The 23,394-nt window shown below is 50.2% G+C and overlaps 1 protein-coding gene across 1 annotated transcript; it reads left to right on the plus strand.

The window, feature by feature from the left end:
• Positions 1-167: 167 nt before the first annotated feature.
• CDHR1 (cadherin related family member 1) lies at positions 168-21,617 on the plus strand. The gene is made up of 17 exons (XM_008067016.2): positions 168-408; positions 1,032-1,127; positions 2,028-2,173; positions 3,317-3,367; positions 4,557-4,646; positions 5,755-5,841; positions 6,923-7,039; positions 8,181-8,324; positions 9,370-9,448; positions 10,619-10,719; positions 13,067-13,270; positions 13,727-13,879; positions 17,219-17,383; positions 18,163-18,230; positions 18,753-18,981; positions 19,675-19,932; positions 20,927-21,617. The coding sequence occupies exons 1-17, from the start codon at positions 354-356 to the stop codon at positions 21,473-21,475; spliced, it is 2,592 nt and encodes an 863-aa protein (XP_008065207.1). The 5' UTR covers positions 168-353; the 3' UTR covers positions 21,476-21,617.
• The last annotated feature ends 1,777 nt before the right edge of the window (positions 21,618-23,394 follow it).

Genomic DNA, 23,394 nt, shown 5'->3' on the forward strand with positions numbered 1-23,394 from the left:
GCGGGGGGAAGGAAGAGGTAAGCAAAACAGATTTTGCAGAGATTGAAAGCAAATGAAATAATAAATCGTGTTCCTCCCCCCTCATTATGCCATAGATGGAAGCGGTACCTCAGCTCCGCGTCCATTAATTGGTATCATCAGGAGCCGGTCAGGAGCGTTCTGGTTGCGCAGATCCGAGGCCTGTCATCCGCTTAGCGCCTTAGCACCCCTCGGCGCTTCCACCCCGCGCCCCCGCCCGCCGCCGCCGCCGCCGCCCCACTGTCGTCGCCGCTCTCCTCGCGGGCCCGGGGCATGCTCCGCGCTCCTGTGCCCTGCCTTGGCGGCTGCAAGCGACACTACCCGCCTGCGGAGACATGAGGCGCGGCGGGTGGACCTCCCTGGTCCTGGAGCTGCTGCGCCTCTGCTTGGGTGAGTGGCCGCGGGGCCCCGCCGGCCGCGGAGGGGGCGAGGGGGGTGGGCGCCAGCACTACCGGGGGGCGGGCACAGGACACAATCCTGGATTGTCCACTTGCAAAGTGGGACTCGGGCTGAGGGACGGGGGCGGGGAAAATTCTTTCACCGGCCCGGCCCATCCTGTAGTGGAGAGCTCCTGGACGCGTTTGCGGAGCCGCCGTCCCAGAGCCCCGGGGTTTGGAGCCGGGACCCCAGCTGTTCTCCACCTGTTCGGAAACAGGACTGGAGGTTAGGCGGCTGCTCCGATGGCTGCGAGAGGATGGGTGCTCGACTCACAGTGTGACCTTGGCCGTTCCTTTCTGAGCGAGAACCCAGTCTGCCTGTTGATGGGGGTGAGACTAGGCGCTATCTGGATTCTAAGCGCCCAGATGATTTGTGTCCCTGACAAGCATGAGCCCACAGGAGGCGCGGTGGGTAGGGAGACCCTCCCAGCGGCGCCTCAGAAGGGTCCCTTCGTGTGCTCGGGTTGGAGAGGAGCGACCTTCTGCCCACTAGTGGGGCCGCCGCTTGACCGCGCTGGTGCGAAGCTCTCCTGACCGTCTGGGTGTCCGTCTGTCCCATCAATGTTCTCTTCCTAGCCCAGGCCAACTTCGCCCCCCACTTCTTTGACAACGGGGTCGGCAGCACCAACGGAAACATGGCCCTGTTCAGCCTCCCAGAGGACACCCCTGTGGGTGAGTAGCCCTGGCACCGCTCCCCCCATCCTCCTCGGGGACGGCTCGCGTGGTAGACGCAGAGACCGAACCCATGACTCCTCCCAGCCTGTGGAGGCGCCCGGCGCCGGGTTGCACGCGCTCCCCAGGCGCTCTGTTTGCTCTCCGAAGTCCCCAGAGCAAGGGCAAGAAAGGAGGTCACCGCTACCATGGCGACCTAAGCCTGGCCAGTCCTGGAGACCAGGGCGCCCTCCCAGGGACAGGATCAGCCCCAAGAGGAAGGAAGTGTGGAGATGAGGGCTGCCCCTTACCCGCTGTGTGACCTTGAACAAACTTCCCTGAGTCCTGGGTCTCCAGACTTTAAAAGGGTCCAAAAGCACCCAACTTGGTAAGATATGCAGAGAGGGAAGAAGGAAGAAGCCGACATTTCACACTCCCTCTCCTTCACGCTGTTCACTTTGGGCACCCTGGGGAACACAGTAGCCTGCAAGCAGAAATCTCTGAAGAATCAATCTAGGCATTTGGGATCCAGTGCTGCACCATGGATCCCCCTTCCTGCTTTAATGGCTGCTCCCTTTACCCCATGTCCCCTACTCAGGGAGTCCCCAGTGTTGGCTCCTGAGAGAGGCCTCATTGCCATACAGGCACTGCAGTTAGACATGACAGACCTGCACCTCCTCTGTAACCTGTGTCATAGATTACAATCTGGAAAGGCTGATCACAACATCTAACAGCCATGGAAAATAGAGATATGAAATAGGAAGCAGCCAGCAGGGGTGAGCACCCCATTCAGGGCGGTACCCTTGGCACTGAATTGAATAGTGTTACATTATAGACACTTGAATCCTCAGTCCTGAACAGCTGCCACTTTTAGGAAAAGTCAGGTCTGATTCTAGCTCTTTCCCCCGTGTCTCCTTCCAGGGTCTCATGTATATACCCTGAACGGGACAGACCCTGAGGGAGACCCCATCTCCTACCACATCAGCTTTGATCCCAGCACCAGAAGATTCTTTTCTGTTGACCCCAACTTTGGAAACATTACTCTGGTGGAAGAGCTGGACAGAGAAGTATGGGGGAATGGGGGGAGTGCTGCAGGGCTGCTGCCTGCAGACAGACCTCTGTGGGCCGGGAGGTCCCCTCGAGCGCATTGGTTAGAACCTATGGAATAGGGGACGAGGGGCGTTGCCCTGGGCACACCACACTCACTCTGTGGAAGCCCTAGGCTGCTCCCCACAGCACAGGAGGCTTTACTCTCATGGAGCGAATTGTGGGGCTCCTTTAATGAGCACCTGCCAGCCCTGCTAATCTTTTAAGCGTGTTCAATTGAAAACAAATGTTTGCATTTGAGGTTTCTGAAAGAGACCTCATAAAGTGATTTTTCAAACCTGTCCTTGGAGAGGACCTGTAAGCCCAGGAAATTCAGGGCATATCGGGGCTGGGAAGAGTGGTTGAGAGAGTTTGGTAGGACTACTCCCCTCTGTGCCCTTCTGAACCTGCGGGTGACAGGGCATGGGCTTTGTTTCCCTTTTGAGACAGCACACCAGGCTGACTGACCTAGTTGGCCACTTAACTGGACGTCAGCTGTGGGGCTGCTGCCAGTTCTAGTTCTGTGACAGCATTCACTAGCTGCAGGCCAGGGTAGAGAAAGGAAAGGGAGGTTTCATAGAATGCTCTAGGGACATGGCAGTGGAGACTCACTGTGCTGCCAGTCCCCACTCCCCAGCACCCTCAGAATCTGCTGACCTCTGACATCCCTCCTCCTTGACATCCCCCCATGTCCTAGGAGGCACAGAGACACCATGGACTTGAACCTCTGCAGAGCCCTGGGATATCAAGAGGCATGGAGGGAGAAAGGGGAGAAAAAGGAAGATTTAAAAGGGGAAAAGTCTTCTTTGTGAGACTTTGGCCATATACTAGTGTTGGCATCTCTCTTCGCTCTAGCAGGAGAATATTTTCTGTTGGCGCTTCAACAGTCTCTCTGGGTATATAAGAATCCCAGACATGAAAAGCTCTGAAAAAAGGTCTCAAGCATGACGGGTGGCAGCTTTTGGCTCTGCTAAGCACACTGTTACCTGCACCTGCCCTGCTCCAGGGCTCTCTTGACACCCCCAAACCTCCTCTCACGGGCGCATGGGCAGGTAGAGCCCAGCCTCAGGAGTCCTGTGGCATGTCAGACTCCTCGGTACTCACTCAGTCCCTGTGCTTTACAGAGAGAGGATGAGATTGAAGCTATCATCAGCATCTCCGACGGCCTGAATCTGGTGAGTGCACACCAAGCCAGACCCTGGCAGCAGGCAGTGTTTGGGCATGATTCCTCTCCCAGCCTTCCTGGAGGCCCCTTGGCAAATTTAAGCCAGGGTCTGGCAAGATCTGCCCAAAATGCCCACAGTGAAGCCAAGATGGGGAGGAAGGGAGGCAGGGGAGAGGAGGGGAGGGGAGAGAAAGGGAAGGGAAACCAGGCTCTCTGAGCTGAATTTCTAATGGGGTCTAATCCACATTCCACAGCATCTCCTCCAAGCTGCCCTTCCTATCTACCTTCTCCAACCTGGATCTTTGCCCCCTGCCCAGTCATCCTAGTTAAACACCTGGACATCCAGATGTTGGTCCTCACCTCCTTCCCCATAGCTACCACTTTCCCCCAGCCCTCATCAGTGCTCCTGGGATGACTACAACAGATCCCAGGAGCTCCCTTGCCTCCAGGTTCCTTTGCCCCAATCTGTCTTCGAAGCTGTCACTGTGGAACTTAGATCTGGCCACTCCTGGGCTCAGAAAGCTCTAACAACTGACTCCCACCACCCCCACGATGAAAGCCAAGCTTCAGCTTGGCATTCCACACCTCCCTGCAGGGTACCATCTGCCTCACCACCTTTTTTCTCACATTCACCTTTCCAACCATCCAACCATAAATCTACTCCTGTCCTCTGAAGTCACCATGAGTTTCACTCCTTTTTGTCTTTGCCCATCCAATCCCTTCTTCCTGGCACACCTTTCTACCTCTTTTCTTCTGGCAAACCTACCACAGGGATGAGTTCTCACTCCTCTGAGCAGCCTCCCTCCCTCTCACTACCACGACCCAGGTCTCTCAACCCCAAGTGATGCATTTACACAGGCCCTGCCCTCAGTGGCTGGCCTGTCACTGTTATCACCCTAAAGACATCACCATGTTCTTTTATATGCTGATCTTTGACCTGATATTCCAGCCTCATGACCAAAATGCCCACAGTGCAAAATAACACTCCACCAGACTGTCTTCTGTCTCCAGGATGAAATGCTGGCACTAAATAGCTGCTTAATATTTGTTGCACGAATGAATAAAAGAAGAAAGGGAGGGAGGAAGAGAGAAAGAGAAGACAGGCCTAGATGTCTACCTGGGGGTGTTAGAGGCCACCATCCTCTTATCTGCTAGTTGATCTCACTGCTCTGACCCTTGACCCTTCTGCTTTTTCTCAGGTGGCAGAAAAAGTCGTGATCCTGGTGACCGATGCCAATGATGAGGTGCCCAGGTTCACCCAGGAGCCTTATGTCATCGCGGTTCCTGAGGTGAGTGAGGGGCCACTAGGTGGGGCTGAAATTCCCACCCCAGGCCCATGGCTGACCCTTGGGACTGCCCTGTGGCCTGACCATCTCTCACTGCTCTCTGGAGAGCCTCCTCTGTCACCATCCCCTTCTTCTTACATTCATTTTTATTTCAAAGAAACATTTGTTTGCTAGTTTTCGTTATAATCACGTGTGCTTATTGTAGAATTGTGACATAGAAAAGTGGGAGAAAAAACAGTTTTAAAAATCACCCTTCATCCCTCCAACTTAAGACACTGTTAACTTTTTGTATATTTCCTCCTAGCCTTTTTTGTAATTCTAGAATTTTAATGTTTATTTGTGATTATACTAAACATATGCTTTCCCTATCCTGTTTGTCACTTATAAGCACTTTCCTCATTAATTATAAAATTTGGGTAACTAACATTTCAATAACTTTCATTGAGTGACAACTTCATCATTTATGGAACCATTCCCTGATGTCTGGATATTGAATGTGCCTTACATTTTTGTGGTCATAAGAAACATCAGCTTCTAAGCATAAGTTTTTGTTTTTCCTTTAATTAGGATTATTTCCTCAAGATACAACCCAAGATTTAAAATTACTGGATCAGTTGCATGCTTACCTGTGGGGTGTTGCCAGATTGCTTTTCCAGAAGGCAGCTCTTTGTTCCTTCCCTTACTGTGGGGAGAGGTTTGTCTCTCCTGCCCTTTGCCAACACTAGATGCTCAAATTTTAAAATGTTTGCTAATTCAGTGGAGAAAAGATATCGCATTCTTGTTCTAAGCTGTAGGTATGTGGTCCCTGGTTGTCCTAAATAAGTCTGTGTTTATGCATCATTTCCTCATATGTGAATTGCTGCTCTACTTGGGATCTAAATTTTTCTTCTTTCTCCTTGAGAGCATTCCCCGGACCCTGCCACATCTTTTTGCTCCTCCTTTCTTTCCCTCTTTTCTGCATTCACTCTGACTCCTCCATTGGGTGATCGCACACTTGATCCTCACTTGATTACCTCTTGTTAGCCCTTCACTCCCCTGACCCCACTACTCCATGTCCCTATGCCTCTGAGCATCCTGTCACTGACCTTCCCTCATGGCTGTGACCCCTCAGGACATACCTGCTGGGAGCAGCATCTTTAAGGTCCATGCAGTGGACAGAGACACAGGCTCAGGAGGGAGTGTCACCTACTTCCTGCAGGTAAGGGGGAACACACAGGATACAGGGGTCTGGGCTGGAGGGGACACCTGGATGGCCCCCACCTCTGTTGTCAAGGCTCTTAGGTCTATTCCCAGAATGTACACACAGGGGTGGGATGGACAGGAGAGGGTATAAGAGGGACAGAAGACTTCTTCCCTTGATGGGCCCATCCTAGCTTCCTCTGTGTTAGTCTGTCCACACTCCTCCTTCCCATGTCCCCAGAACCTCAGCCCTCCACATCCCCAGCCCCTTCTCCAGGGGCTCCCACACAGGGTAGAAGAACCCTGTCTGAGCCTAGAATGGAAAAGGGCAGAGGGGGCAACTCTCAAAAGAAGCAGAATTACAATGCCCCCAAAAACACAGTTCTGAAGAAATCCCCTGTATCCTACGTGTACTGAAGAGATCCCACCACTTACTACCTGTGTGACCTTCAAAACATTGTCTAACTTTTCCTCACATGTAAAATAGGAGAGATAAAAGCACATCTTCATTGGGTGACTGTGAGGATTAATATGCTTAAAGCTCCAATAACAGCACCTGTCATGAGCACCAACCCTACCCAGCCAGAAGGGCCTCCAAGCATTCCACTGGAGGAGGTGCTCCTTGCCACCCTCCTTTGGGCTGCACGTGATGTCATGCCCCTCATCCCCCTCACCCCAGATGCCGCCTGGGACTGTCACGCAGTCACTTGCTTGCTGTGATCTGAAAGGTTCTCTCCTTCACTATGGCTTTTAAGCCTCAACTCCCTCTAGGTTAAAGAACTCTAAAGACCTTTCTACCTATGGAACCTCCAGACCAGAGCTTAGCCCAAAGCCAAGCCCAGTTTGTTTTTCAGATGAGCAGAAAGAAAAGCTAAGGCCCTGGAAGAGAACATTCTGGTTTTGACTGAGGGTATGGGAGGAGAAGCCCCAAGCTCTGTGAAGGTGCACCTAGGGCAGAACAGCTGGATGCCCTGAAGCGTGAACCTCAGCCCTGAGACCAGACTTCCTGTAATGAAGGGTAGTGAGCAGTAAGCAGAGCAGGCATTCCTGGGGCTGGCCTGCATTCCTTCAGAGGCCCAGCCACACCCCAACCCTTACAGAACCTGCACTTCACCACATTTGCCATGGATCGCCACAGCGGTGTGCTGCGCCTCCAGGCTGGAGCCACTCTGGACTATGAGAAGTCCCGGACCCATTATGTCACCGTGGTTGCCAAGGTAACAGAGAGGGAAGATTGAGGGATCACCTAAGCCCTTGGGTTATAACACAGTTAGGATCTGCAACAGAGTGGGGGCGGTTTGGAGAGCAGGCAGCATGATGGGTGTAGGGAAACTGGGAAGGGGGAGGGGACAGCTGCTCAAAATGGTTTCTGCCTGGACATACCCTCCAGGGAGGCTTGTGTCTATGGGCTGGAGAGGGCACATTCTCTTCTAGGGGAGGGCATTTATCTCCTCAAAACTGATGGGCCAGGGTGCCCTAGGTTGGACCAGGTGAGATAGTCAAGAAAACTGTATCCCCCTCACATCTCACATCCTCCACAACCTGACCTCCAGGTGCCTCCACCTCCATGGCCAGGCTTGCTCACCCCACCTCCTCCTCTTCATGTGACCAGTTACCCCTTCTGAGCCTCGGTTTCCTCATCTTCCCACTCCTGAAGCTTAACTAAGTTCCTCGTATTTCTGAAGTGTATGGTGTGGGAACTGGAAATCAGCAGGTGCTCTGCTAAAGCTTCTTTCCCCAAGAGCACAAACCCCAGCTGTGCCTCTAGGCCCAGCACTTTCTTTTGCAGGAAGGTCCTTGCTGACCACAGACTGGCTACAAGTCACTCCACTCCAGCCTGTACCAGGAGGCTTGAGACACCTCCACCTGCCAGTAACTGCAGGCTCAGCTGGGTGCACACCTCTGTTATACATGCTCAGGCATGGGGCCCAAGTTTTATTCTTGTGGGCTCTGTGGCACCCAGCACAGGCTGAGCATATTGTAGATCCTCAGGAACTGTTTGAAATTTGATTGCTGACTGGAAGGGGGATTTGGCTCTGACCTCCCCCACCTCCACCTCCTCCTTTGTCACTCACCCAACAAGATTTCCCCGAAGTGAAACTAACCCTGCTTCCAAAGGAGTGCCATTGAACACCTTTTGCATACCCGGCAGACTGAAGATCTTCACACATCATCTCATTTAACTTTCCCAACACTCCTATGAGAGGAGACTTATCTCTAGGTGACACAGGAGCAGGCAGAAACTCAGAGAGTGATGCTGACCTCACAGTCAGTAGGAGGCCAGATCATAACAGACTGTCTAACTCCAGAGCCTAACCTGCTTTCATTCTTCTTCTGTGGCCCCCAATTCTTCCCCAGGATGGTGGGGGGAGGCTTCAAGGGACTGACGTAATGTTCTCAGCCACCACTACAGTCACAGTCAACGTGGAGGACGTCCAGGACATGCCCCCTGTCTTCGTCGGCACACCCTACTATGGCTATGTGTATGAGGACACCCTGCCGGTGGGTGGCTGCACCCTTCAGCCAGTGCCCCCTCCAGATGCCTCCTGCCCTATCCTTCATTGATTCTCTTGGGCCCTGGGTGCTCTTCTCTCACAGTGACTTGCTCTGGATTCGCCCAGGCTCCGGCCATGAGCCAGGTCTTTTGCCCCCAGCCAGACCATGGGCTCCCTGAGGACAGAGACCAGGCTGGACCCAAACGTCACTAGGCCAGGGCTCAAGAACTCTCTGTAGGACTGCGTTTGTACTTCCCCCTTTTCGATTATTCTCGACTTTATGAAACAAGCAAAAACACATATTGAAGACTTAGTAGGGGAGACTAGCTCAGAGTGAGAGAGAGAGAAAGGCTGGGCAACCCTGGGTGAGGCTTCCGGATGTGGTGGGGTGTGCGGAGGCCCAAGGGGACTCACTGAGGAGCTGAGGGCAGAAAGAGGTACTGGGGCTAGGGCTCAGGGTAGGCTCCAGGAGAGGAGGCAGCTCCTGGACCAAGTCAGGAGGTAGCCATGAATAGGCCAGGAGAAGAGCCTGTGTAGCCAGACTAGTGGCGGCCCTACCCAAAACCCTTTGAACAGCACCCAAAGGTCCACGGGATAAAATCGCAATTCTGGGACCTCACATTTGAGACAGTCTGTGCCTGGCCCCTCTCCCATCTCTCTCTTCTCCCTGCTTGCATTTCTGGGGGTAATGGAGGCAAAAGATGGAGACGGCAGGGGGAGTGGAGGTAAAGATGAGGGTGGAGGCAATAGAGGTGAGGGCTGAATGGGGCGCATGGATCAGGAATCAGAGCAGGAGGCCTGAGAGTCCCTGGGCAGCTCATGCACTGACCCTCATGAGTGAAGAAGCAGTTGGGGCTTGGGCTGTCCCTCCAGCCCTGAGAGCCCAGTGGGTTCCAAGACCCCCAGAAAAGTAGGACGAGGCCACACTCAAGGGCCGTACAGTGGCCTGGTTCATTTCCTGGGTGAAGGAGACAGCTCTCTTTGGTGATAGAGGTGGTATCTGGGGAGAGTCTAACCCATCAGTCTCAGGCAGCTGCTCCTGTTCCCCCAAGGGCTCGGAGGTACTGAAGGTGGTCGCCATGGATGGAGACAGGGGCAAACCCAACCCCGTTGTCTACAGCCTCGTGAACGGTGAGTCTGGGGCAGCTTTGGGAGCCATAACTCTAGACTCTGACTACAGTGAGTTTCCCCAACCTCTCTGGATTCCAGCTCCCTCGTCTATAGGACCAGAGATACAAGATGTATGGAGAGGAGGGGCTGCTCCAGGAGATGGCAGGTCTCCTGGGTGTGTGTTCCTGCCTTGCCTGTCTTGATATCCAGCAACAAGGAGAGCAGCATGAGGAGGGGGCATGGAGAGCAGCAGAGTGGTGCCAATCCATGTGTCTTTCCCTCTGGGCATGTGCTTGTTGATGGAAATGGGTGGCATCATTTCTCACAGTTTTGGGGTTGCTGTGTATTTTCCCTTATTCTTTTTCATTGTTTGGCCTAGAGCATATAGCTGAATTAAATGAACCCAATGCAGTGATGATATGGCATCTCCCTAGTGTTAGCCCTATATATGGATGAGAAAACTGAGGCTCAGGGAAGCTAAGTGTGCATCCCAAGTTTCCACAATAGAATTTGAACCTGAGTCTGTTGGCTCCAAAGTCTGTACTCTTTACACAGTTGGGCAGCAACTGAGTAGGCCAAGCTGTCCCTGGAGTGGACTCTGCAGCCTTCGTTAAGCCAGGACCTCACACCTAGTGCCGATCCCAGATAGGCATATGTCTGTACTCCTCCACCCTGTCCCTAGGACATACCCGGTGCATACTCTTCAGTAGCTCATGCATGGACAGACATGCCCACCATCACACACAGGCTCCCTTCCCCAGGCATACAGACCCTGAGCTGCTCTCCCTTCCCACCACCATGGCAAACCTTTACCCAGTTACAGAGCACCCACCCCACCTCATCTCCCTTCTTTTCTCCCATTCTTCTCCCCTTCCCCCCATATCTCTTTATTGTATACTTTCTCTCTTCAAAGAGAAAGAAAGAATTATGCATAAGAGAAGGGATATAGTATGGAATCTGGGAGCTGAACAAAAGTGAGTTCAAGTCCTTGCTCTGCATTTACTATGTAACCTTAGACAAGTGACTTAGCCCCTCTGAGACTCAGTTTCCTTGTCAGCAAGACACAGATGACAGGATTATCTTCTATGGAGATTTCCCTAAGGTAATGCATAAGGAGTATGTGGCATGACTCCCCTGCTCCCCCCTGCGGTTCTGGATAGAACTGCAGAGCACATCTCTCCTCTGTGACAGGGAGCGAAGGAGCCTTTGAAATTAATGAGACGTCTGGAATCATCTCCGTCACACAGAGCCCTGCCCAGCTCCAGAGAGAGGTGTATGAGCTGCATGTACAGGTACCTTCTCTCTAGCCTAGCCTTTCCTGCTCACTCTGGCCCTGGAAAACTACAAAGGCAATGAGACCCAAGCCCTCCTCCCTGGGCCTCTGTCTGGGGAGGGGGCTAGATGTTGCTCCAAAGAGCACCTGCACCAGGTTGTAGTAGATACACATGAAGCCCCCAGTAAGAGGAGACATGAACTCACAAGCAGAGAGTCATGAAAAGGCAGGAGAAGGTAGCACTGAAGCAGTAGTGCCTTGAGCATGGGTACGATCCAGCAAGCTCACGCTGGCTAGCAGAAGGGGACAATGGTTGGGTGAGGGTAGAGTGAAGTCATTCCAAACCAGGAGGACTTGGTAAGCCCAGGCAGGAGGGAGAGCACATGAAGTGTTAGAGAAACAAGGAGTCAAGTAAGAACAGAGCAGAGAGTCCCTGGGTAGCCTGGAGGAGGAAAGTTGGACTCTCAGGCTGGGGCCAGAGGAGCCAAGGCCTTGAATGTATGGGTCTGGGCTTGTCCCTGAAGCAAGGCATGTGACTTGTGCAGTCACACAAGCATCACACTTAGGAAGGTCTTGTGCTCAACTTAATGCTCTGCTGTTTGCTGTCTTGAAATTCTTAATAATTTGAACGAGGGAGTTTGTGTTATCCTTTTTCAATGGGCCTGCAAAGTATATAGCTGGTCCTACCCAAGAGCAAAAAAGAGACATTGAAAGGTTTTGAGCAGGATTATAGTCACTTGCTGGAAAGCTCGCTGTGGCTGCCACTAGACCAGTAGGGTTCCCAAATTTGAAGAGTTTGGCCAACCAAGCTTTCCTGGACCCACTCCTGGGAATGGGTATTCAGTGTGTCTGGAGTAAATTCAGGACTCTGCATGTTACAAGTGCCCAGGTAATTCTGGCACCAGTCCCACCCAGGAATGTGAGAAATCTGGTCTCAACAGGTTTGAAGGAAACTAGATGAGAGGCAGAAAGGCAGAGCCATTGGTCAAAGTGACGGAAGAAAAGGGTCTGCGGGAATGAGAGGAGTTAAGTGGCAGAAAGGGACAAATTGAAAAGTGTGAAGGAGGCAGGCCGCACAGAATGAGGCAAGTGACTGAGGGGTGATGGATGGGAGAGGGGTGGATGAAACCCGGGTGGTACCTTGCCAGCAGGACACAGGAGAGGACACAAGTGAAATAGGTAGAAAACAACAAGTTTGGGTGCCTGAGGGACATGCAGGTTGAAATATCCAAACTTGGGCATGTGAGTTTGGAACCTGAAGCAGAGAGGGTCAATATGCAGGTAGTTGTAAAAGGCAAGGGAGAAATGAGAGCACCCAGAGGCTGGCTGCAGAGAGAGAGGAGCAGTTGGCCAGGCCCAGCTGTGGGAGCACCATGAGGAAGCGGAGAGTGAGGGGGAAGCAGGCAAAGGAGACCTGAGAGGGGTCAGGAAGCCAAGGAGAACCTGCAGAGAGTGGAATCACATTTGCTGAGGGAATAGAGCTCTTGGGAAGGGGAAAGAGTAGTAGTGCTGATGCAGCAGGGAAATCAGTATGAAGTATCTAAATAGGGGGTGGGGAATTGAGTGGGAAGAAGGAAATGGAGATGGACAGGCATGGGCTTTAGTGAAAGGACAGCAGCCTGGGTGTGAAAGAGTGGGCTTAGGGAGGGTCATTTTAGAACAGGTAAGACCAAAGCATGCTTATAGAACAAGGGAGAAGAGGCCTTGAAGAAGCTCGTGGGATATTTGCCAGATAGTTCATGAGGCATCCATGGATTCTCAGTACTGGCTTTGCAGCCTATGTCAGTTACCTACTGCTGCATAAAAAGTTACCCCAAACTTAGTGGCTTAAAACAAAATACATCCATATCTTGCAGTTTCTGGGGGTCAAGAGTTTGGGTTCAACCTGACTGAGTTCTCAGTTTCCAAGTCTTTCACGTGGCTGCAGTCAGATTGTTAGCCAGGACTGGGGTCTCATCTGAGGCTCAACTGAAGAAGGATCAACTTCCATGTTCGCATGGATATTGGCAGGACTCAATTCCTTGTGGGCTATTGGACGAAAAGTCTCAGTTTCTTTCTAGCTGTTGGCGAGAGGTCACTATTAGCTTCTTGATACATGGGCCTCTCCAACCTCACTGCCTGCTTCATCAAAGTCAGCAAAGGATAGAGTCTATAACAGGATGGAAGGTACAATCTCTTGTAATCTAATCATGAAGGGATATTTCAGCATCTTTGCCATATGCTGTTAGGTAGAAGCAAGTTGCTAGGCCACATGATACTTATGGATAGGGGATTATACAACAGCATGAATACCAGGAGGAAGGATCATTGGGGCCATTTAAAGAGTTTGCCTGCCATATAACCATAGCCACCTGTCCCTACCCCAGGTGACCGAGGTCAGCCCTGTGGAGAGCCCAGCTGCCCAGGCCATGGTCCCAGTCACCATCAGGGTTGTGGACCTCAACAACCATCCACCAACATTCTATGGAGAGAGTGGACCCCAGAACAGGTTTGAGCTGTCCATGAATGAGCACCCACCCCAGGGAGAGATCCTGCGGGGCCTCAAGATCACTGTCAATGACTCCGACCAGGTGCGTGGTCCTGCCCTCCTGCAAGATCCCAAAGCTTACTGGGTTTGCATCAACCTCCATGGCTTATGTAGCAGGGGCCAGGCCACAAAATGAATGAAACAAGAGGGAATGGAGGGAGAGACTAACTGCTTAGCCTAAAGGCAATCACAATCCATTCAAGAGAAAAAGCCAGTCCCACAAAAGCAACCCTGCATCTGACTGGCCAAACAGCATTTGTGAATATATCCTGTCACCTCCTATGCCCAGCACAGGACTAGGTCTTATGTATTTGTTATCTCTCTCAGTCTTCATAATCTGTGCAGTCTTTCTGATCTTTGCTCAACTCACCTATGAACAGAAGTAAACTCAGCTCCCAGGGTTAAGGGCATATGAGGACTCCACCTATATTGCATGAATATATGAGGTTCTATTCTTATTTATCTTCCCTGCTTTCTCTCTCTGAACTCTGTTGCATAGGGAGCCAATGCCAAATTCAACTTGCGGCTAGTGGGACCCGGGGGCATCTTCCGAGTGGTGCCACAGACAGTCCTGAATGAAGCCCAAGTCACAATCATTGTGGAGAACTCAGCTGCCATTGACTTTGAAAAGACCCAAGTGTTAACCTTCAAGGTAGGCAGTACTCTACACTGTCTTAAGGGAATTCCAGGAGTCCACAGGTTCCAGGATCTCGATTCATTCCTAAGGGGTTTCTTCTCACTCCCTGTCCTTCCTGGCCCTACTGTTTGTTTGTTTTTTTTTTTTTCCTCAACCCTCTGCCCCTCCTGCTGACATGGGAGCAGGTGGGGGTGGGGGGAAGAAGAAGAGAGGTACACAGAGCCTTCCTCAGCCTCACTGCACTCCCTGGATTCTAAACCACAACTAGCCTCAGAAATGCAAAGGTAGAGATCAAAGGAAAACTACCAATACAATTTGCCATGTTAATAGGTTGAGAGAGAAAAACACTTGATTACTCAGATATATTCTCACATGCATTTGGCACATGTCATCTATTCTAAAAACAAATCTTAGCAGAAGAGGAAAAAAATATTCTTTGATCATAAAATTATGTAATTTACAGCAGGCATGGTGGCTCATGTCTGTAATTCCAGTACTTTGGGAGGCAGAGGCAAAAGGATTGCCTGAGCCCAGGGGTTCAAGATCAGCCTGTGCAAGTTGGCAAGACCTCGTCTCTACAATAAATCAAAATTTTAGCCTGACATGGTAGCGAGTACCTGTAGTTCTGGCAACTTGGAAGGCTAAGGTAGAGGGACTGCCTGAGTCCAGCAAGTTGAGGCTGTGGTAGACGTGAGCATGCCTCTGCACTTCAGCCTGGGAGACAGAGTGAGACTCTAACTGGGAAAAAAAAATGTAATTTACATAATTGCAATATATATGAATTTTATATTAACATATAAGCTATATATTAATTAAAAAGGAAAAAGAAATACTTCATTGATATTACTTAAACAGTTATCATTATTTATAATTATACACACATACACATATCCACCTATAACCAGCATCATGTTTAAAAATGAAATACCAAGCCAGGCTCAGTGGCTCAGCCTGTAATCCCACACTTTGGGAGGCTGAGGTGAGTGGATTGCCTGAGCCCGAGGGTTTGAGACCCGCCTGGGCAACTTGGCGAGACCTCATCTCTACAATAAATCAAAAAAAATTAGCTGGGCGTCGTAGCACGCGCCTGTAGTTCCAGCTACTTGGAAGGCTGAGGCAGAAGAATCGCCGGAGCCCAGCAGGTTGAGGCTGCGGTAGCCAGGAGCGGCCACTGCACTCCAGTCTGGGTGACAGAGTGAGACTCCAATTCAAAAAATAAAAAATAAAAATGAAATACCAGCTGAGTGTGGTGGCTCACACCTATAATCCCAGCACTCTGGGATGTGTAAGCAAGAGGACTGCCTGAGCCCAGGGGTTCAAGACCAGCCTAGGCAACTTGGCAAGACCTCATCTCTACAATAAATCAAAAAATTAACCAGGTGTGGTAGTGTACACCTGTAGCTCCAAGCAACTTGGAAGGCTGAGGTGAAGGATTGCCTGAACTCAGGGTTGAGGCTTTGATGGCCATGAGTGTGCCACTGCACTCTTGCCTGGGTGACAGAGTGAGACTTTGACTCAAAAATAAATAAATAAATAAAAATAAAATACTAAAAGCAATCTATAAAGTCAGGAACAAAACAAGGATACCTGCTGTGAGCAATATTATTTAGCATGATTCTTGGAATATCATTATTCCTGTATAAAGAAGAAAATAAGAGATACAACCAAGGAGACAAAATGATTATTTGTAGGTGATGTGATTGTTTGCTTAGGAAATCTAAGTGAAAAGTTTGAAAACCTGTTTAAAACCCAGAAAAATTACTAGCATGGTTGATTATAAAAGTAATACACAAAATCCAATAGTTTTCCAACATACACAAAAATTTGAAAATGTAATGTAATAAAAGAGTCTCTTTTACAGTAACCACCAATAGGTAAAATTTGTAGGAATTACTGTAACAAGAAACATGTAGCACGTAAATGATGAAAAATGTAAAATTTCACAGAGGGCTATAAAGAAGACAAAAAATGTAAAGGCATACCTTGTTTTAAAATTACAAATTCTTGGTCAGGCGTGGTGGCTCAGCCTGTAATCCCAGCATTTTGGGAGACTGAGGCGAGAGGATTGCCTGACCCTGGGGGTTCGAGACCAGCCAAGGCAACTTGGTGAGACCTTGTCTCTACAATAAATCAAAAAATTAGCCGGGCATGGTGGCACTTGCCTGTAGTTCCAGCTACTTGGAGGGCTAAGGTGGAAGGAATACCTGAGCCTAGCAGGTAAGGCTGCCATGGCTGTGAATGTGCCATTGCACTCTGGCTTGGGTGACAGACCGAGACTCCAACTCAAAAAAAAAAAAAAAAAAAAAACAAATTCTTGACCTGGTGCAATGGTTCAGCCTGTAATCCCAGCACTTTGGGAAGCCAAGGCAAGCGAATTGCCAGAACCCGGGGGTTCGAGACCAGCCAAGGCAACTCGGTGAGACCTCATCTCTACAATAAATCACAAAAACTAACCAGCTGTGGTGGTGTGCATCTGTAGTTCCAGCTACTTGGATGGCTAAGGCAGAAGGATTGCCTGAACCTAGCAGGTCCAGGCTGTGGTGGCCATGAGCATGCCCCTGTACTCCAACCTGGGTGACAAGACTGAGACTTCAACTCAAGAAAAATGCAAATTCCCCTTAAGTTAGTAAATAATTCAATGTCATTCTAATTAACTTTTACCTAGACATTCCTTTGGAGGGGCAATGAGAAGACTTGACAAAACTCTGCTGGTTTTCATAAAGAAAAATAAACTTAAGAGAATAGTTAGGGGCCAGGGACAGTGGCTCACACCTATAATCCCAACATTTTGAGAGGCTGAGACAGGAGGATCACTTGAGCCCAGGAATTAGAGACCAGCCTGAGCAACATAGCCAGAACTCATCTCTACAAAATTCAAAATATTAGCTGGGCCTGGTGGTGCATGCCTGTAGTCCCAGCTACTTGGGATGCTGAGGTGGAAGGATTGCCTGAGCCCAAGAGGTTGAGGCTGTGGTGAGCTATGATCGTGCCACTGTACTCCACCCTGGGTGACAGAGTAAGAGCCTGAATCCCTCCTCCCCCCAAACAAAGGGTTGTCAAGAAAATTAGAACTAGAAAATAATTTATAGATCAATAGAAGAAAAGAAACTGATCCCAAAACAATAGGAATGATGAGAAAGCTGACATAGCAAGGTAACTGGGAAGTTGGGGGATGATGTTAGGCCTTAGAGGTGATCTTGCAAATGGTGGCAGGAATAACAGGTTGGCAACTGTGGGCAAGAACAAGAGACACAGCAGGGGGATGTTGGACCAGTCCTGGGAGACAGGAGGTAGGATGGCTCTCCACACAGTGATTGCCCACCCAGACAAGTCCTCGTTTTCCTTCCTTCCCAGCTCCTGGCCATTGAGGTAAACACCCCAGAGAAGTTCAGTGCCACGGCAGATATTGTGATCCAGCTCCTGGACACCAATGACAACGCTCCCAAATTCACCTCCCACTACTACATTGCCAGGATCCCTGAAAACGCCCCAGGAGGCTCCAACGTGGTGGCTATCAAAGTGGGTTGGGGACTGACTCAGGGACTGGGGTGGGGTGGGGGACCTTGCGAAGTGAGACAAATTTGGGTTTCAACTTGAATGGCAAAGTCCACACTCATTAGCTGCCTTTGGACAAGCTACTTGCCCTGTAGGCCTCAGCTTCTTCACCTGTAAGATAGAGAATAGCGGCCGAGCTCAGTGGCTCAACCTGCAATCCTAGCACTTTGGGAGGCCAAGGTGAGTGGATTGCCTGACCCCGCAGGTTCCAGACCATCTCGGGCAACTTGGGGAGACCTCGTCTCTACAATAAATAAAAAATTAGCCGGGCATGGTAGCACACGCCTGTGGTTCCGGCTACTTGGAAGGCTGAAGCGGAAGGATCACCGGAGCCCAGCAGGTCGAGGCTGCAGTGGCCAGGAGCATGCCACTGCATTCCAGTCTGGGTGACAGAGTGAGACTCCAACACACACAAAAAAAATGGAGAATAGCAACACTTCACAGGATTGTAATGAGGACATATGTGTAAACCCCAAGTACTGGGCACAGGATCCATCCCCTTTTTCTTCCTCATTTATAAAGGAGGAATACATGCTTTCCAAATCTAAATCATTTGGTTCCTTCAATATGTGACAACTCCTTGGAGGAAAAATGGGACTCCAGGGCAGGCCTCCAGATCAACTTCTCCCCATTTGGGTAAATCCCAAATCCCCTTGCTTTGCCATTGAAAGCAGCCCTCACATACAGGAGCTGCCAACGTGCCCTGACAAGGCACGTGCAACCAGGGACTTTCTCTCTTCCAGGCTGTGGATCCAGACACAGGACCCTGGGGTGAAGTCAAATACTCCATCTATGGGCCCGGGGCAGACCTGTAAGTAGATCCAGAATCCCAGACAGCGCTTTGGGCAAAGGGTCTGGGAGACTGAGGGTAGAGGGGGTCAGTGGCAAAACAGGAGGTCCTTGGGAGAGTCAGGAGCCTGGTTGGGTAGCATGGTAGCCTGGAGTGGAGGGAAACAGTGGAGAGCCTGGAGCAGAGGCACACATTGGGGGAGGAAGTCATTGCCATGCCTGAGGATCTGTGGCCCATGGCCTCGAAAGCCAGGCAAGCAGGGTTGAGCTGGGGAGGGAGCAGGCCATGGGAGGAGAAGGAACGGCTGCAACTGGTACTGTTAAGCGGGTGATGGATGGGTGAGTTCACCGGTGGACCTCCCTTTCTCAGTCAGACTGCAAGGATGGGAGGGAGCAGGTGACACACCTTGGAGGAGCTGTGTGATGCCTCACTGTGCTTCCAGAGGCAGCTGATTATTGCAGGTGTATGTGTGTGTGCACATGTGCGTGCACACGCGTGCATGTATGCCTGCACACCCAGGCCTGCACTCTCTGTGCCTGGCAGCTTCCTGATCCACCCATCCACTGGGCTTATCTACACCCAACCTTGGGCCAACCTGGATGCTGAGGCTACTGCCAGGTACAACTTCTATGTGAAGGCGGAGGACATGGAGGGCAGCTACAGCCTGGCTGAGGTGTTCATCACAGTGCTGGATATCAATGACCACTACCCTCAATTTGGAAAGAGTGTCCAGAAGAAGACAATGGTGCTAGGGACCCCAGTGAAAATTGAGGTGGGCTTTGGAGGCATTTGGTCTCCCCGAGAACCCTGGTCTAGCAGCTACAGAAAATTTAGTTTAAAATAAAATGAAAATTTAAATTGAGTTTAAAATAAAATGTATTGGAATTCCCATCCCCATTCCCATTCCCAACCCAACTCAGAAGTAACCTGTGAGAAAGAAGACATTATCATGATTTTACAAATGAAAAAAATTGAGGCTTAGATGGGTTAAGTGTTTGGCTTGCCTTGGTTCATGTAGCTGGTCTGACTGCCTACAAAGAAGTGATTTTCTCACATTTTCCTAATGTGGCAAAAAGTGTGAAATCTGAAACCGAACACACTTGACTTTGAATCCCATCCCTCTTTGCCTTGCCTCTATATCTTTGGACAAGTCATTTAGCAGTCAAGCAGAAAGCAAAGATATAGAGGCAAGGCAAAGAGGGATGGGATTCAAAGTCAGATTCTCCAATACCTACTTCTTAGACTTTTTCTGAGAATGAAATGGTATAACACATGTATAGGGCCTACATGGACCTTGGCTCGTAGTAGGGCATACATTCTATTTTTCCCCCAACTCAATCCACTCAAAATAGAATCAGGATCATTTCCCACCAACCCAGCAAGCCCCATATGACATGCTGATTTAGCCAGTATAGATAGGTATGGTCCCTGAAGACCAGCCCTATCTGTCTCTCCCTGTGCACAGGCCACAGATGAGGATGCAGAAGAGCCCAACAACCTGGTGGACTATTCCATCACCCATGTAGAGCCGGCTAATGTGTTTGACATTGATGCACACACGGGGGAGATCTGGCTCAAGAACTCCATCCGCTCCCTGGATGCCCTGCACAACATCACACCCAGTAGAGACTGCACATGGTCCCTGGAGGTGCAAGCCAAGGACCGGGGTTCTCCATCCTTCAGCACCACGGCTTTACTCAAGATTGACATCACAGACACTGAGGTAGGTGCAAATCCACAGTCAGGAAAGGGGGTTAGAGGGCCAGTTCAGGCCTCTCTGCATTGTGAGCAGAGGGAGGACCACCTCAGGCTTCCTCCAAAAGATACCCAGTGTTATCAAAGGCAGCCTGTGCCATTGAATGTATAGGCTTTGGAATCAGGTTGAAATTCTAGTTTCTAATGCTTACTAATGATTTGACTTTAGGCTTTGCTAAGCCTCCATTACCTTTCCTGTGAAATGAGAATAATGATGCCTTTTTCACAGGAGTGCTGAAAGGCAGAAATAAAATCATATGTAGTTCTCAGCTCAGTGTCTGGCACAAAAGTAGTCACATTAAGGGGTTCCTGATACATTTGGGCTAAAGGATTCCTGCATAATCAAACGTAAGTGATATTCTAATCTCTCAAGGACAGAGTCCAGCTAAAGCAGGAGTTCTGAATTCAAAAAGACTGTTTGCATCACATTTTGAGTGTGTTGTTCTAGAGAGTGATCTTTACCATGCACTATCTGTGTGCTTTTTTTTTTTTTTTTTTTGAGTGTTGAGTGCATCAGCTCTCTCTCTTGTGCATTTTTCTGGACAGAAGCCCATAGTGCTTATCAAATTCCCAAAGGGATACCTGACCCCAGAAAGTTGAAAAGCCATCAGATTTGGCCAGGTACAGTGGCTCACACCTGTAATCCATCACTTTGAGAGACTGAGGTGGGAGAAAGGCTTGAGCCCAGGAGTTTGAGACCAGCCTAGGCAACATAGCAAGACCTTATCTCTACAAAAAACTAAAAATGAGCCAGACTTGGTGACCCAAGCCTATTGTCCCAGTTACTCAGGATACTGAAGTGCACTGTGATCATACCACTGCACTCCAGCCTGGACGACAGAGTGAGAGACACTGACTTATGAAAAAAAATTAAAATTAGGCTTAAGGAAGCTAATGCCCTGCTCTGTCCTCCAGGGACCAGGCAGAAACAGCTGAGTGCAGGGGGTGGCTCTCTCTTCCAGACGCTGTCCCGAAGTCCCATGGCCGCCTTCTTGATTCAGACCAAGGACAACCCCATGAAGGCGGTGGGTGTGCTGGCTGGCATCATGGCCATGGTTGTGGCCATCACTGTCCTCATCTCTACCGCCACCTTCTGGCGCAACAAGAAGTCCAACAAGGTTCTGCCAGTGAAGCGCGTGCTCCGCAAGAGATCCAGCCCTGCACCCCGTGCCATCCGCATAGAGTGGCTCAAGTCCAGGAGCACCAAGGCTGCCACCAAGTTCATGCTCAAAGAGGATCCTCCCAATGAGAACTGCAACAACAATAGCCAAGAAAGCTCCCTGCCCCCCAAACCTCCAGCTCTCCCTCCACCTCCCAGCATGTCGCCCAGCACGGGTACGACCCACTGGACCGTGCCTACAGTCTCTGGGTCACTCACGCCCCAGAAGCCCCAAACGCCACCAAGACCCAAAACAATGGAAAGCCCCACCCAGTCGACTCTTGTCTCTGAGCTCAAGCAAAAGTTTGAGAAGAAGAGTGGACGCAAGGTTTACTTCCAGAATGTGTCCTGAGCACCGCCGCTCCATGTCTTCCCTATCCCCAACCCCAACCGTCCTTGCTGCTTGGACCATGCTTCCCACCCTCTGCTCCTTAAGGTCACTCCATTTTGTACACAAAGGTGTAACCCCCACATGCAGGGTTTTTGACAGGGCCTTGGTCAGGAGATTTCTCGGGCTATGGGTTGCAATTGCCACATACTTCCCCACTACCCAAGCCCTTGACATGGCTACCCCATTCTTCAGGGCTGGGAATTGACAAGGAGCCAACTTTATGCATCTTCTGCTCACCAACCCCAGACCTTACCTCACTCATAATTTTTACTCAGGAGCAGGGCCCTGGCCACATGGAGCAAGGCCAACTAGAATCTGGGTCCTGAAGCCTGCAGCTGAGAGCAGGAACAGGAAAAGGAGGCGCAGTCCTGACTCAGGCAAGGCTTTGTGGGCTGTAGGAGAGCAAATGCAGGAAAAGGAGGACAAAGAGGCACTGAACACTCAGACCAACGGCGAGGCCATGCCTGAAAGATGGAGCATGGCATCTGTGCAGAGATGGTGGGTCCTGCTGTACCCATGTGGGACCATGGACACGGAGGTAGAAGATGGGCCAAGAGTGAGGGAAGATGTCCCCAGCCAGGACTGCTCTGCGGCCCAGAAATGCCACAAGGATAGCCCTCAAGACATCTGGAAGAACATCAGGGCCCCTCTCTGTGGAGCTGCCCCACTAGTGGTCCTTGAAGAGACAGTGCAGGGCAGTAGATGGATATCACGACTGAGATCTGGGGAGACTTCCCATTTTTATTTAGTTCTTCTGCTTGGGAAAACTGTTTAAACTCCCTGATCATCTTCTTCATCTGCAAAATGAAAAAAGTAAGGCTGTCTGCCTCACTTGCAAGTCTAGGGTGAGGACCAAAGAAAATAGTGGTGATGACGGTTTTAACTAAGTGCACGGTAGCGCAAATGCAATGTATTTTCCTGCAGGCCAGTTATTTGGTTGCAGCTCTTCTGTAAAGTATTAGACTCCTCGCAGCTACTCCGCCAAGGGCCCCAGGAGGGCCTATGCTGGGTTTGATGGCTACCACTGCATGATGGCATTACCCTTGACTCACATACCTCCCTTTCTGTTCTTCCCTCACCCCATGCCCATGCAACCCTGACCAGCCACCATCAGAAAGAAGCAGAGTTGGGCAACAGCTTCCAGAGCAAGCCTCCATTTTGTTAGATTGAGGAAAATGAGTTCCCAAGAGTGGAGTGAATTGCCTGAGGCCAAACAGCAGGTTGATTGCAGGGGTCTGGTCTGAGGGCTTTCTGCCCTTGGCATTTTCCTCTAGCCTGGGCACTCCCCATCAAATTGTGACAACCTCCCCCACAAAAAGAAATGATGCAAGGCCTCTGTAGTTAATACAAAGAGTTTCTGCCCTACTTTAAGGAACCTATTATAAGGAAATTCAGATGCATACACATACACACAGAAAAGTAGAACAGTTCTTTGCATTTTGCTCCACTCACTGAGAACCCTGTAGAGTACATCATTGATTTTAAACAGATTATAGGTACATGTGACTTTCTTGATTTCTGAGTCTGTTTTGAAATGAGACTGAGATAGCCAGTGTGCAGACTTCTTGCCCAGGTTTCTGTGGCCCCCCTCAGACAGTATTAGGTGAAAGGTGGGCTCTAATAATCCAGGAGACTAGACTGAACAAACAGGTACTCTCCAGCCGATGCTTCAGGAGAGGGCTATGCCAGTTCATATTTGCTCTCACAGGGAATACAGCATCTTTACAGTTTGCATGCAATCAATTTCTTTTGTAAATGGTAAATAAAATCTATTAGCCAAAGGCCAAGCTGACCTGCTGCTACCTGCCTTCATTTGTATTCACTGATCTGGGGAGACCAACCTTTCTGACACACAGCAAAGCTTAGTTTGCCTCCCTGCT

Source organism: Carlito syrichta, unplaced genomic scaffold, assembly GCF_000164805.1.
Source record: "Carlito syrichta isolate Samal-C Ts95f unplaced genomic scaffold, Tarsius_syrichta-2.0.1 Scaffold309262, whole genome shotgun sequence".
Lineage (NCBI taxonomy): Eukaryota > Metazoa > Chordata > Mammalia > Primates > Tarsiidae > Carlito > Carlito syrichta.